We start from the raw sequence: 14995 nt of genomic DNA, 5'->3' as shown, positions 1-14995 counted from the left end.
TTGTCCAATCATCAGTGTAGAATTTTATTTGTTCCCACCACCACCACCATCGCCCCCCTCCTCTCAGCCCTCCCTAGATGTATGTGTAAATAAATATCAGAAGTCTGGTTCTTCCATCTCTTTTGTAAACTTCTGAAAGAGAATGATACAGTATGTGATGGGAAAAAAAAAATTGGAGACAATGGCTACATTAGGTTAATTGAAATCTAATTACAGTTTGAAGATGACTTTAACAAAATAGAATTTCCAAATGTTTGACCTTCCAAACAGCCACATATTGGAGTATACCATTGAGGTTTTTCAGGTGGCGGCAGCAGTTTTCCTGCAGATGCCTTTACTTCCATTGATTTGAATCTTAACCAGGGAAAATAAATTATGTTGGCATTTCAAATTATACTCCAAAGAGTAACGGCATATCCTTTACAAATGGCCAAAACATTTTTAACCAGATGACGGTGATTCTTAATTATTTTTACCCATTTAAGAGAGAAAAGAGCAAGAGAAACTAATACTCGTAGCTCTCATTTTCCACAAGAGAAAAAAGTAGACTCACTTTGTAAACAGAAAATCACCAAAATTGGTCCAAATGCTCAATCATTCTGGTCTTTTCTTGTCCTTTCCTCTGAGCTGTGCTGAGCTTTTTCGTCTTTGCTTTGTGTCTCTGTGAGGAGTTTGGCTAGCCTCTAAAGAACAGCTAGTTCCTGCCTTCTGACATGCTCTCTAAAATATTAACATTCTTTTCCTTTACGAAATATTTTTAATGGCAAAATATGAAAAGACAATCTTAGCTTCATTATGAGATAGGTAACCCAAAGAGAAGTGTGTTTTCCCACCACAGATTGTATCTCAATTTCTAAATAGCTGTTTCGTCTCGTCCATTCTAATATTTATGACTTTTTTCAAAGTGTAGAACACCTATCTTGACCTTTTAAACAGCATATTTATGTAGTTATTTGCTGGAAATGGAGTCTCCAAGAATGTAAAAAAATGTTTTTGTGAGATAGTTAATTCAGAGACAGAGATATTATTTTAGTAGTTAAATGTAGACCCTTTGACTATATGCAAGACGGATCCCATAAAAGTGAAATTCTGGATATAATAAAAGTATTTTCAGGACCTGTCTAGTGTCCCATGTAATTTAAAGAAAACTCCAGGCAAGAAAGGGTAGATAGCCCTTTGGAATTTGCAGTAAAGGACTTTTTTATTATTATTATTAAAGTTTATTGGGGTCACAGCGGATAGTAAAGTTACATAGATTTCAGGTGTACAATTCTGTGTTACATCATCTATAAATCCCTTTGTGTGTTCACCACCTGGAGTCAGTTCTCCTTCCATCACCATATATTTGATCCCGTTTACCCTACTGCTGTGAGGCTCACTGATTCAGGCCCTGCGTAGGGCTGTCCCTTAGAATAAGGGGAGTGATGGTGGTTCTCAAAGCTGGACATGCATTAGAATCTCCTCAGAGCTTTACCCAGTACGGATGCCTGGGCTCAACCTCACACCCATTCAATCAGAATTTCTGGGGGAGCGACTCAGGCATCAGTTTTTTTAAAAAGCTCCCCAGGTGATTTTGATGTTCAGCCAAAGTTGAGAACAACTGCCCTAAGTCGTTAGACTTCAATCCTAAAAGAATAAGTAGGTAGATTTTCTACCAAATTGTCTCAGAATCTAGAAACTCAACTAATCAATGCCTTTATTTTATACATTTGCAAGTTTTTCCCATTTGGGCCCAATAAAAAAATCTCTCTCTCTCTCTCTCTCTCTCTCTCTCTCTCTCTCTCTCTCTCTCTCTCTCTCTCTCTCTCTCACACACACACACACACACACACTTCCAGATAATAAAAATCAAAGGGAATTATTTAAAAATGAGAATAACAGTAAGTCATATTTGACATATAAATCTCTCATTGAAAAGGTCATTCAATTCAGGAACATGGTAAAACGTCTAATATTGACCAACTATTAGAAGATATATGATAAGCTACCTAAACTTTTCCCAGTGGGAAAATTAACTTACTAAGTAACAGTAAATCTTTTGGGGTAAAACTAAGTAAGACAAATTCCGGCTTTATGACTTACTAGCTCTTTGACTCATTCATTTAGCAGTTATGACCAGTAATTGTGAAAGCTCCTTGTATTCTTTTCTTCACTTGTGATTTAAGTCTTGCTTTGCTGTCTAACTCCCCATGCTTACATTTTGTCTCGTTACCTGGGTCATTGTAAATTCCTTCAGAGCACAGGCTTCGTACCCCTCACAGTGCCCGGTGCAATGCCTTGCACCTTGTCTGTTCCTTTAATACTCACTGGTTTGATTTGTACATGAAAATCAATTATTTGGCTCCTAAACAGTACATGGCTTCTCCTGGATAGGGCGTGCATTATCACCAGCTGAACAGACAGATCGCATGCAGGTGCATCATTCACAGTCTGCTGATAAATATCCAGGTCTGTAGAACAACCCACTCCCCTCTCGGCTTCACATTATGGAAGTGACAAAAAGCAGAGAGTAAAACAGGATTCGTCTTTGACTCCATTCTTAGTCTTCGCAAGCATCATGACTGACGTTTTCTGTGTTCTCCGCTGCAGGTAGCTGAGCAGCTGATCAATCCTTTTGGAGAAGATGATGACGATTTTGAAACTAACTGGTGCATTGACAGAAATCTGCAGGTTGGAGGAGCTTTTCTTTCTTTTATAAACATGAATAATCACTAGTGATGATGGAAATCTAAACAGACTCTGAATGCAAGCCCCTGAGCTTCAGAGTTTTAGCCACAAATAAAGGAGGTTTGGCCCTTCGGTCTGTTGTCTTGGATCCTTTTGGGATCTCACAGGTCCTGGATCTCAATTCCAGTGAAATTTAGCTCCTTTTAAGGAGAATGTCAAGGTAGTTTTCTTTGTAAGTTGCTTTATTAGTGTTACCCAGCCTCTTCCATCTCAGTATAGAACAGTATTTTAATTTATTCTTTAATCTGTTTTCGACTGTCCCCAGAGAGGTTAAGAGTGACACAAAATGGCAGCCAGACACAATCCGATGTGAGTTCCCCAACTCATATCACGTAGGTCCCTGTAGTCAGATGTCCTGCAGCTGGACACTGGGACCATGGGCCACACTGAATGATATCAAATAGACCTTAGAGCCCTTACCCTGAAGCATTATTCCAGAGAGGTTTTTCATGAAGAACCAGGATGAAAGAATTTTCCTTTTAGGCAAGACTCGCCTCAGACCATTCTCTACATTGAGAACTACAGACTGAGAAAAGGCCTTGAGCTTGTCTATTTATTTCAAGTCCTTACTCAGCTCTTAGACAGGTTTGAATATTTCACCATAGATCTGTTGGTTTGCAAGCTGGCCCCTGTACACGGAGGGCAAGGACAGATGGAAGAAAGAGCCAGGCCATTCCAGATGGGTAGGTGGCACTTCTAATGAGCAAAGGAAACTTATATTCAAAGCTTGTCTTGGGTGACCACAGGATGAGTAGATCTCCACACCCACCTGCCAGAAGCTTAAAAGTTTATATAGAAGACATCAGTCATGTATGCCATCCAGAGGTTTCTCAACAACACGTTGCTCTCTCAAGCCTGCATCCCTGAAGTGGCTCCCACTGTGGGAACAGTGGGCAAACGTACATTCCAAGGACGGGGGAGGGGTGAGGAGCCTCCATCTGCCCAGGTCCAGCTCATAGGCCAACTGGTGGTCACGGCCTCTCCATCACCTCCGCCAACAATCACATGATCAGTCTGCTAGGGAGGAAGCGTATGCCTGGGCCACTCACTCTTTGTAACAATTGGATCCCCAGAGGATTAATAATTTATCTATGCACCAGTGTGTCATAGTCAAAAGAGAGACCACTTTTATAGCCTCAAGCAGTATAGGTTTGTTGATATATTTATCCAAACAAACACAAACTCAGGACACAGAAGAAATGATATCAAATCAACAGAATAGGATATTGAGAATCGTCAGATTCCTGTATCTGGGCTGATGTGGTTGCTGTCAGGACAGCCACTAGACAATACGGTAACTGAGCGAAGAAGGAAAACGTGCATCTCCTGCCTCCAGGTAAGATGCAGCTCCACCCTGAGGCATGTGGCTTGATGAACCTAGTCTGGATCGTCATACAGCCCCACTTATCCCATTGCCAAGTGCCCTTGTGCCGTAAACAACATGTGCAACTGTCTGCCGCAGCCCTGGTGGCAGCAAATATGAACTCTAGACATCTGTATATTCACTCATTCAGGGTGTGTTCCATCCCACTCCAAATTCCCCCTACCCTCTGGAATTTATTCTCTCTATATATATAATTCACATCTGAATTATTCTAACACTGTAACAATGATTTCAGGTCTCTCTTTTAGCTGTGGATGAGATGCACATGAGTTTACCTAAGATGAAGAAGGACATTTACTGGGACGATTCTGCAGCTCGACCGCCGTATACACTGGCAGCTGCTGACTACTGCATACCCTCATTTCTAGGGTCGACAGTCCAAATGGGGTAAGTGCATTTTTTAAAAATTCATCAATATTTGGAAAATGAGTAGGTCTGATCTTTTTTTGCCCTCGTCTTGAAGTTACTTTCATTACAAGTCTCAATTATTATCATATAATGGTAACCTTCTTAAATTTCAGATGTAATTAATATGCCAAAGGAAACTATAAAGGGAGGTTCAGCTTTAATTATGGTGTGTGTCTGTATGTGTAGTTTCTGCTTTAAGTGTGTGTGTATGTGTGTATACACGAGAGTGTTTTGGGGTAATTTGCATTTTACCTTGCTTTTATACTGCAGCAAACTTTACCAATAGTTGTGAAACTATCATTTTTTTTCCTTCCAGTTTGATGAGTAGTTTAACTAATCTATGTAGATGTTTATTGTTGAATTGTGAATTAATCATAATTAAATGTATTTTTTAACAAATATTTATTGAGCATGTACTATGTAACACACTGTGTTAGACTACTCGGAGACAAGCAAATCTTAAGGAATGAGATGATTTTTATCAAAAGTTTTCCCTAAGATTATAATTCGGTCCAACTATGTTTAGTACACAGATCAGTCTCTGTTCTGTGGTTTTAACATAATAATCTGTCCCTAGGTATTATGAGCCTTAAATAATGGGCTGAGGCCTGAAGTAAGTCATGCACAGTTCTTGAATAATTTTAATAAATCTAATAATATATTTGATTTTGGAGACATGTGTAAATGTGGGGGCATTTAAGCACATTTGCTGAAGATAGATGCCAGTTTCCGAATAACTTTAAAGAGAAGCGTGTGGACAAATTTAGAAAAGTAGGAAGAACACCTTAAAAACTGTAGAAGGGAAAACTTTGGTGGAATTTTTCTTGTAACTCTTGGTAAAATTATGGCGCTTCATTTCCTGAGGCCAGCTCTAAGCAGATTAGTACATCCTGCAGTTGCCACTGGTGACCCTTCTCTCCCTTCCCCCAACAGTGTTCAGCCCTCCTCTTTCCCCACTATCAGGATATCGAGCATCAATCCTATTCCTATTAGGCTTTGCTCTTATTTAGCCAAACGTCTCCTAATCCTCATGAACAGTGGTTTGTGATGTTCCAAAGGAGCCTCTGAGGCTGAAAGACCTGCAAGACCCAAAGACAATGAGTGACAAAGTAGAATTTCAAAAGTTGTGGCAAATAAGATGATTTAGGAGCCAAAGGATTTGCCTTTTTTCCTCAAGAACACCTCAGAGAAGGTTGCCTACTCCAGGCTAGACTTGCTTCTGCTTCTAGAGAGACGGCTGAACCTGCACCGTCCTGTCCAGGGCTTCTTCCAGGCCCGGGGGCTCATCCCCACCCCAGCAGATTGCTCAGTCTCCATGACTAGCAATCTCCTGTTTGTACTTCTCAGCATTTTGTAAGGCATTCTACAGTGGCAGTTTCGTGGATGTCTGGCAACCTTCTCAATTTAGAAAATTAGCAGATTTTTTTCTGTGAGTTTGTTTTTAGATAATTAAATATGCTTTCACCTTCCTCTCCATTGCCATCATAGATTAATGCGAAGTATTTGAAGATTTAACTTAGAAAAGAGACCAGCATCATTGATCCCGTCAGGGAATTATTGTGATGAGTCTATTGAGACTGCAAGTGCTACTTGTGCTCCATTTCTTATGTCCACTTAGTTGTGTTTGCATGATGGTTAAAATGATTCTTTGTTTGTTTGTTTTGGTCTCAAGATTTTTATCTTGATATTCATATTCATCCTAATCATTGTAATTTTATATTCTTATATAAGTGTCCACAATTCTTCAGCGAATGTTAAATATGTATTTCTCCTATTTCTAAATATAGAATCAGGGATTTACAGGACCTCAGAGAAAGTATGTAATGTAAACGATTATTGAGAAGATTAAATGAGATTGTAAAGATAAAAACACTCTAGCTATAACTATAGACCATTATTATCAACTAGTACAGATCTCTTATTCACAGAAAGATCAAACAAAGCTAAGCTATTTTTCATATCAAACACTAACCCTGGAAATTTGGGACAGAAAATCAAATGCTTCAAAGAGAACCAGGAGATACAGTATTTAGGATAGAAGCAACCTAACTGTCCATCAACTGATGAATTGATAAAGAATATGTGGTACATACATACAATGGAATATTACTTAGCTATAAAAAAGAATGGAATCTTGTCATTTGCCACAACATGGATGGACCTAGGGAGTATTATGCTAAGTGAAATAAGTCAGACGGAGAAAGATAAATACCATGTGATTTCACTTATATGTGGAATTTAAAAAAACAAAATAAACAAAGAAAATTGAAACAAACTCATAGATACAGAGAACAAACTGATGGTTGACTGATAGGAGGGAGGTTAAGGGGGCTGGGCAAAAAAGGTAAAAGGGATTAAGAAGTACAAATTGCCAGTTATAAAAATAGTCACAGGAAGGAGAGACCCAAGATGGTGGAGCATATAAACACTGCCCATGTTCTTCCGTGAACTCATTAAAATTACAACTAAATTATAGAACAATGAACCGTGAGAACCATCTGAAGTCTAACTGAACAGAAGGCCTACACCTGAAAATTTAAAGAAGCCAGGGTGAGACTGGTAGGAGGGGCAGAGACACAGAACAGACCCCACACCTGCGTGTGACAGTTGAGAATCAGGAGGGATATCTCAGCCATCTTGGTTTCCCCTGGAGGAGCAAGGGACCCGCATCCCCCACATCAGGCTCCCCAGCCCAAGTGCTGGTACCGAGAAGAGGAGCCCCCACAACATCTGCCTGCAAAAAACAGTGGGGATTCTAACTGTTTGGGTGGGTCAGAAGGCTGTAGGAAACCCAGACATCCTCTTAAACAGCCCACGCACAGACTCACTCGCTCACAGGCACTCACCTTGGGCTCCAGTAGAGGGACGGTGACTCAGGGGTCCTCAAAGACCTACGGCAGCGGGGCGGACAGGGAAGGGGGCAGACTGAGGTGTGTGGTTTAAGCAGAGGACTGTGGGACAGTCGGCATTTTCCCAGTGAGGGGTCCACCTTAGTGCAGCCGGCAGGCAGGCGCCATCTTTCCTGTGTTGAGTCCACCCCCACAGGCAAAATCTGAATCTGATTGGCCCGGTGAGCTCTGCTGCTCTGATCTGCTGACTCATTCGGAACCCACCCCACGCAACTCGTTCACTGCTGGAGGCACTTTCTCTGTGATTAGCCAGCCCCACTTGATTGCGTTGTTTCTTGGAAAACTATCAGACAAGTCCCAGGTGGGCAGAGACTGGCCTTGGTGTGCTCTGAGACTTTTGTTGAGTTGCTCCAGGCTCAGCACTGGCACCAACCTCAATTCTTCCCACTCTAATGACTCTCTGAGACCCTGCCTCACCCAACTCATGTATCACACAAGGTGTTATCAGTGGCTGAACATTAAGGAAGATGGCAGGTGGCAATGGGCCTCGGGGTGTCCTGGCTTTTTGCAGAGCTACCCCAGACCTGGTACTGGTAGCAGCCATCCTCAGTTTGTAGCATGGCCTCTCCCACATCCCTCCAGGTCCAGCACAAGCAGCAAACAACTGTGCATCGCTTTATACCTCCTACCAGGTAGCCCCTGGCAAGTCACAGGCAATGGCTGACCTGGACCTGCACCGAAGCCCCTCCCAAGAGGCCCCAGAACCAACATACTTAGAGGTTGGCTTCAGAGCACAATAGAACACCACCCAATTAGCCCACAAGTGGCACACACAAAGAGCAGTTTCAACAGGAATGAGAGCACCCTGGGGCGAATCCCACTCAGTAGGGTAGGCCTCCTGCACAACAGCCCATAAGCTGTGGATGTGGCTAAACCCAACAACCAGTCAGCCTAATGTTCAGTCCTACCCGTGGACATAGTAAGAGCAATCAAGGCTCAACTACCGTGTTTCCCCGAAAATAAGACCTAGCCAGACAATCAGCTCTAATGTGTCTTTTGAAACAAAAATTAATATAACACCCAGTCTTATATTATATTATATAAGACCTAGTCTTATATTTTAGTAAAATTAGACTGGGTCTTATTTTCTTTGGGGAAACATGGTATAATAGGAGCACACATACAACCCACACAAGGGACAATCCTGGAGCACCTGGCTCAGGTGACCAGGGAGACTGTGCCACTGGGCCCCACAGGACACCTACTGCATAAGGCCCCCAGCAAAACTGGGAAACATAGCAGATCTACCTAATACATAGAAACAAACACAGAGAGGCAGCCAAAATGAGGAAACAAAGAAATGTGTCAAAAATGAAAGAACAGAAGAAAAATCCAGAAAAAGAACTAAATGAAATGGAGGCAAGCAACCTACCAGAGACAGAGTTCAAACCAATGGTTATAAAAATGCATAAGGAACTTAGTGAGAACTTCAACAAAGAGATAGCAAGCATAACAAAGGACATATAAACCATAACAAGAACCAATCAGAAGTGAAGAATACAATAACTAAAATGAAGAATGCACTAGAAGGAATCACCAGCAGACTAGATGAAGCTGAGGATCAAATCAGCAATTTGAAATACAAGGGAGCAGAAAATACCAAATCAAAACAGCAAAAAGAAAAAAGAACCCAAAAAAATGAGGATACTTTAAGAGACTTCTGGGACAACGTCAAGCATAACAACATTTGTATCATAGGGGTACCAGAAGGAGGAAAAAAAAAGGCAAGAGATTGAGAACCCATTTGAAGAAATAATGACTGAAAACTTTCCTAACCTGGCAAAGGAAATAGACAGCACAGGGAGTCCCAAAGAGGATGAACCCAAACAGGCCCACAGCTAGACACATTATAATTAAAATGGCAAAGGTGAAAGACAAAGAGAGAATCCTAAAAGCAGCAAGAGAAAGGAAATTAGTAACTTATAATGGAGCTCCTATAACACTGTCAGCTGATTTCTCAACAGAAACTTTGCGGACCAGAAAGGAATGGCACAAAATATTCAACCTGGTGGAAAGTAAGGACCTACAACAAAGATTACTCTACCCAAGCAAAGTTATCATTTAAAATCTACGGACAGATAAAGAGCTTCCCAGACAAGAAAAAGCTAAAGGAGTTCCTCACCACCAAACCAGTATTATAAGGAATGTTAAAGGGACTTCTTTAATGGAAAAAAAAAATCAAAATTATAATTGATAAAATGGCAATAGCTACATATCTATCAACAATTACTTTCAGTGTAAGTGGGTGAAATGCTCAATAAAAAGACATAGGAGAGAGGAATGGTAAGAAAACAAAACCCTTACACATACTGCCTACAAGATACTTTCAGTTTGAAAGACACACAGAGACAGGAAGTAAAGGGATGGAGAAAGATATTTTATGAAAATTTTAAACAAAAAAATCTGGAGTAGCAATACTTACACCAGACAAAATAGACTTTGAAACAAAGGCTATATAAGAAGAGACAATGAAGGGCCCAGTAATTCCACTTCAGGGTATTTATCTGAAAAAACCCAAAATGCTACTTCGAGGGGACGTGTGTACCCATATGTTCATTGCAGCATTGCTTACAATGGCCAAGATGTGGAGGCAGCCTGGGTTCTATTGTTGGATGAGTGGACAAAGAATAGGTGGTACATTATACAATGAAATATTGCTTGGTGTGGAAGAGAATGGGTTCCTGCCATCTGTGGCAGCATGGATGGATCTGTAAGGTATTTTGCTAGTGGAGTATGTCAGACAGTGAAAGACAGATGCAATATGATTTCGCTTATATGTGGAATCTAAAGAACAAAATAAACAAACAAAACTGAAACAAACTCATAGATACAGAAAACATTTTGATGGTTGCCAGACGGGAGGGAATTTGAAGGTATGGGTGAAAGAAGGGGAAGAGATTAAGAAGCATAAATTCGTTGTTACAAAGTAGTCATGGGGATGTAGGGTATAGCACAAAGAATATAGTCAATAATATTGTAATAACTATATATGGTGTCAGATGGGTACTGGATTTGTTGGGATGATAGATGGGAGGGGGTTGGGGGAAAGGGTGTAAAAGGTGAAGGTATTAAAAAGTACAAATTGGTAGTTACAAAGTAGTCATGGGGATGTAAAGTAAAGCATGGGGAATATAGTCAATAATATGGTAATAACTATGTATATTGCCAGGTGGGTGCTAGTCAGGAGGATCACTTCTTATATATGCTGTACACCTGAAATTAATATAAAATAATATTGAATGTCAACTGTAATTGATAAATTTTAAAAATGGGGAAAGGGGAAGGGGAATAGAGGTCCACATTTCCAGGTATAAAACAAATAAATCATGAGGATGGAATGTACAGAGTAGAGAATATAGTCAGTAATATTGTGATAGCATGGTACGGTGTTAGACGGTTGCTGGACTTATGGTGATCACTTCTTTAGGTATATAAATGTTGGATACCTATGGTGTACACCCAAAACTAATATAATATTGTATGTTAGCTATATTTTTAATAAAAATCTTTTAAAAATAGTCACAGGGATATAAAGTATAGCATAGGGAATATAGGCAATAATATTGTAAAACTACATATGGTGCCAGATGGATACTAGACTTCGTAAGGTATATAAAATATAAAGTCTAATCACTAGGTTGTACACCTGAAACTAATATATAATATTGTATATCAACTACAATTGAAAAAGTTAGAAAAAGAATGCAGCAAAATGTTATCAGTTGTCAGAATGACCTCTTTTAATTAAGATGGCCTATTTACTAGCATTACAGGAACAAGCACAGGCAAAGGCAAAATTCTATTAGGGGAGGTTTTCATGAGACATTTAACTGGACTCCGTTAGAACTAACTGACAAAAACAACCATTAGGCAATAGCTCACTTGATCTTGATTTTCTGGGTAAACAAAGACCATTGAAGGGAGCCTCGCTATCCACAACTGTAGTGTTTGTTAGACAAGATGTTTCTGGTTGCCTGTGATAAAAAACCAACTTAAACTAACTCAAGCAAAAAGGGATTTCTTGGGTCACATCCAGAGACTAACCTACCTTTGGGTGTGGCTGGACCTAGAGGCTCAGTGAATGTTACCGGGACTATTACCCTCTCGGTTCTGCTTTTCTCTTCAGTGGCTCTGGTTTTGGGCAGGCTCTTCCCTCCTGATAGTAAAATGACAAGATGGCAGCCAACAGCTCCAGGTGTGCAACCTGTCTTCTCAGCAAATCCTATGGAAAGAGCACATCTCTTTTCCAACTCTTAAAAGTAATGTACTGGATTTGCTATGATTGGCTGGGCTTGGCTAACGTGCCCATTCCTGAACCAATCACTATCAACCGGGAGACTCAATATTTTGATTAGCCAAGCTAGTTCACATGTCCATCTTTGAACCAAGGGGTACGGTCCGCCCCCAACCAACCACATGGAGTAGATGACGTCTCAAGAAAAATCAGGGTGCTGTTACCAGGAGAAGGGTTTGCTGGGCTGGCAAAAACAATAGGTGTCCTCTAAAATCATAAAAGATATTCCCTAAGCATTGAATTGTTCACTCACCAAATATAAAGTTAATATCAAGTAATCTATCTGACTGAGGCTCAGAGGAAAGGGAAGAGAAAAGTAAGGCTTATTGGGACACAGGTGGTTTTGCTGATGATGATGGAGCCACTGAGCTCTGTGCATTAAGGTGGAGACCAGGTGTCAGCATAGCACGTATGCAAACATCTCAGAAAAGTGTTTTCTGCTTGATGAACATGTAAAATCCTTTCCTGGGTAAGAAAGGTTTTCACTTTACTTATTCTATTTAAAGTATATGTTCCCAGGATACTGAATTCAAAAATCAAATTTCCCTTATCTTTTCCTATCAGTATTTCAAGTTCATTATCACAATTCCCGTGACACAGAAATTCTAAAATCAAGGCAATGCCCTTCAATAACTGAGTAAAAGTACTATTCAAGGGCAACCTGAGAAATTACTCTGCCTCATTTTCTTCTCACATTCAGCACACTATTCATGTCCACATAAAAAGGAAACTCCTTGGAGATAATTCCTTTGTTCTCTACATTCGGGAACATGTTCAAAATATTGCCCTATTTTCTATGCATGTAGCAAATATACATTACTGAAATAAAGTTTTTCCCCCTTTTTATCTCAAGTACAAATTTAAAATATCATGTTTCCCCTTATGCCGTCACATATGGAAGGCACTCATTTGTTCACGTAAAAGTTTTTCAAATCCTACTATCTGGTAGGTTCTATGCCAGATGGTAGAGATAAGCAAAAAAACAAAAACAAACCAAAAAACCTCTTAGGTTCATAGGTATAGATGAGAAATGCTCAGACTATTATGGAAGCACAATGAAAATATACTTCATCCAGCCTGGTGAATCAGAGAAGGCTTCTTGGATTTGGAGGTTCTAATATGCATCTTTAAGAATGAATTAGGAACTAACATACAGATAGGAGTGGGGGAATTCAGCAGAGGGTAGCTTCCAGGCCACTGTGAGCAAAGACAGAAAGGAATGATAAATAATGTTTTTAGAGTAGCAATGTTTTAAAAAATTCAACTTTACTGAGGTATTATTGACATAGAAACTATAAAATATTTAAAGCACACGTCGTGGTGGTTTACTATTCATATACATTATGAAAGGATTCCTCCATCTAGTTAATTAACACATCCTTCACCTCACATACTTATCTTCTTCTTCTTTTTTTTTTTTTTTTTGGTGAGAACATTCAAATTCTACTCTGTTAGCAAATTTCAATTAAACAATTGTTATCAACTCTAGTCACCATGCTTTACATTAGATCCTCAGACCTTATTCATCTTACAGCTGCAAGTTTGTATTCTTGGTCCAATGTCTCCCTATTTCCCCCAACCCCCACTCCAGACCCTGGCAACCACTTTTCTACTCTCTATTTCTATTAGAGTAACAATTTGATACACAAAGCAGAAGAGCCGAGAAATGAATCTGAAGAAGGAGGTAGGGGTTAATTATGGAGGGTTTTATAGTCTGGGTAAAGGGCTTCAGCCTTTTTCCAAAGCTATGAAATGACATGGTCACATTTGTGTTTCAGATAGGTTAGCCTAGCCGCTGGCTAAAAGATGGGTTGCTAGGGTTAGGATGAGCCAGAGTCCACTACGTGGTGCACTTGGGACTAGTATATAATAATAGTGAATGTCAACCATAATCTTAAAAAAATAGTCATCGGGATGTGTGGTGCAGCATGGGGAACATAGTCATTGATGTTCTAATAACTATGTACAGTGTCGGATGGGTGGTAGACTTGTTTGGCTTATCACTTTGTGAGGTGTATAAATGTCTGATCACTGTGTTCTGTACTCCTGAAACGAATTTTAAAAAATCAAAAAATAAAAGACTAAAGCCAGAGACACCAGTTAGCAGGCTGTTGGTGTAGGTGTGTGTGAGTATGTGTGTGTATGTGTGTTGTTAGTTTAATTTAGACAGGAGAGGATAAGGGCCTGAGCTAGGGTGCTAGGGTGGCATTCTGGGGATGTAGTGGAGATGGCACAGGGACAGACCCAAGAAAGGAGGAGCTAAGAATGGGAGATTGGTAATGAACAAAGGATGACAGAGAGTAGAAGGGTAGGAATTGCTCAAAGAAAAAGATGATGAGCTCCCTTTTGCATGTTTTGAATTGAGGCATCTGTGGGCAATTCACAAGGAGAAGGACAGCAGGGAGATACATTTGACTGTCATTGGTACATAAGTGTCCTTAGAACCGTACGAATGCGGGGGAGCACCCAGGAGCAGTGTCAAGTGAGCACAAAAGGTAGAATAATACCACGAAAGGGCGATCAGAGGAAAGGGAGTCCTTGAAAGAGTCAGAGTAGGAATGCTTGATACAGATGCAGGAGAAGAACCCTGAGAGTTCCCTGTCCGAGAGGCCAAGGGTGCAAAGTTTCAACATAAACCCTGAAAAATGTCATAGGAATTTGCATTTGAAGGTCATTAGAGACTTCAGTGAGAGTGGGGGGCAGAAACCAAATTGCAGAGAGTTGGTGTGATTGGGAATTAAGGATATCAAGACTGCCGGTGGAAACGTTTTTGAAAAAATAATCTTGTTATGGGGAAGTTCAAACAAATATCAAAGTAGAGAACAAACCATAATAAACCTCCATGGACCCATCACCTAATTATACTATTAAGCCATGGCCAACTTGTTTCATCCATCCTCCCACCCACCTTCTCCCTCCCTGTCATTGTATCATCGTGAAGCAAAAATAACCACAATCCCATTGACTGAAAAATAAGAATAAAACAACATTTTAACCTCATAACAATTCCTTTATTCACGAACAATCCAAGAACTACTTTTGTGAGAAGTCCGGATAGACGGGGAGGAGAAAGACTAGACAATATCCAGTAAGAGACACAGAGTCGAGGGCAATGGCATATTTTTTATTTGTTTGATAATGTTTTCGGATGGGAGCGCCTTAAGCGCGTTTAAAGGGACAGGGAAAGCTGCCCTTCTCCACCCTGCCACCATTGCTTAGAATCACTTTAACTCTCTGCTGAATTTCACTTTATGCTCCCTACCTTATTTGGAC

The 14995-nt window shown here is 40.2% G+C and overlaps 1 protein-coding gene across 6 annotated transcripts in view; it reads left to right on the top strand.

Annotated features, from left to right (window-relative positions):
- BEST3 (bestrophin 3) overlaps positions 1–14995 on the top strand; it is a 45687-nt gene that overhangs the window by 20368 nt on the left and 10324 nt on the right. For all 6 annotated transcript variants that reach the window (XM_033117010.1, XM_033117008.1, XM_033117011.1 and 3 more), the window contains 2 exons: positions 2590–2670; positions 4347–4498. In XM_033117010.1, coding sequence (XP_032972901.1) covers positions 2590–2670; positions 4347–4498 — 233 coding nt within the window. The remainder of the gene's footprint in view (positions 1–2589; positions 2671–4346; positions 4499–14995) is intronic.

The sequence above is a fragment of the Rhinolophus ferrumequinum genome, chromosome 10 (assembly GCF_004115265.2).
Source record: "Rhinolophus ferrumequinum isolate MPI-CBG mRhiFer1 chromosome 10, mRhiFer1_v1.p, whole genome shotgun sequence".
NCBI lineage: Eukaryota > Metazoa > Chordata > Mammalia > Chiroptera > Rhinolophidae > Rhinolophus > Rhinolophus ferrumequinum.
The sequence above is the reverse complement of the archived record's forward strand: the minus strand, read 5'-3'. Positions and strand labels throughout refer to the sequence as shown.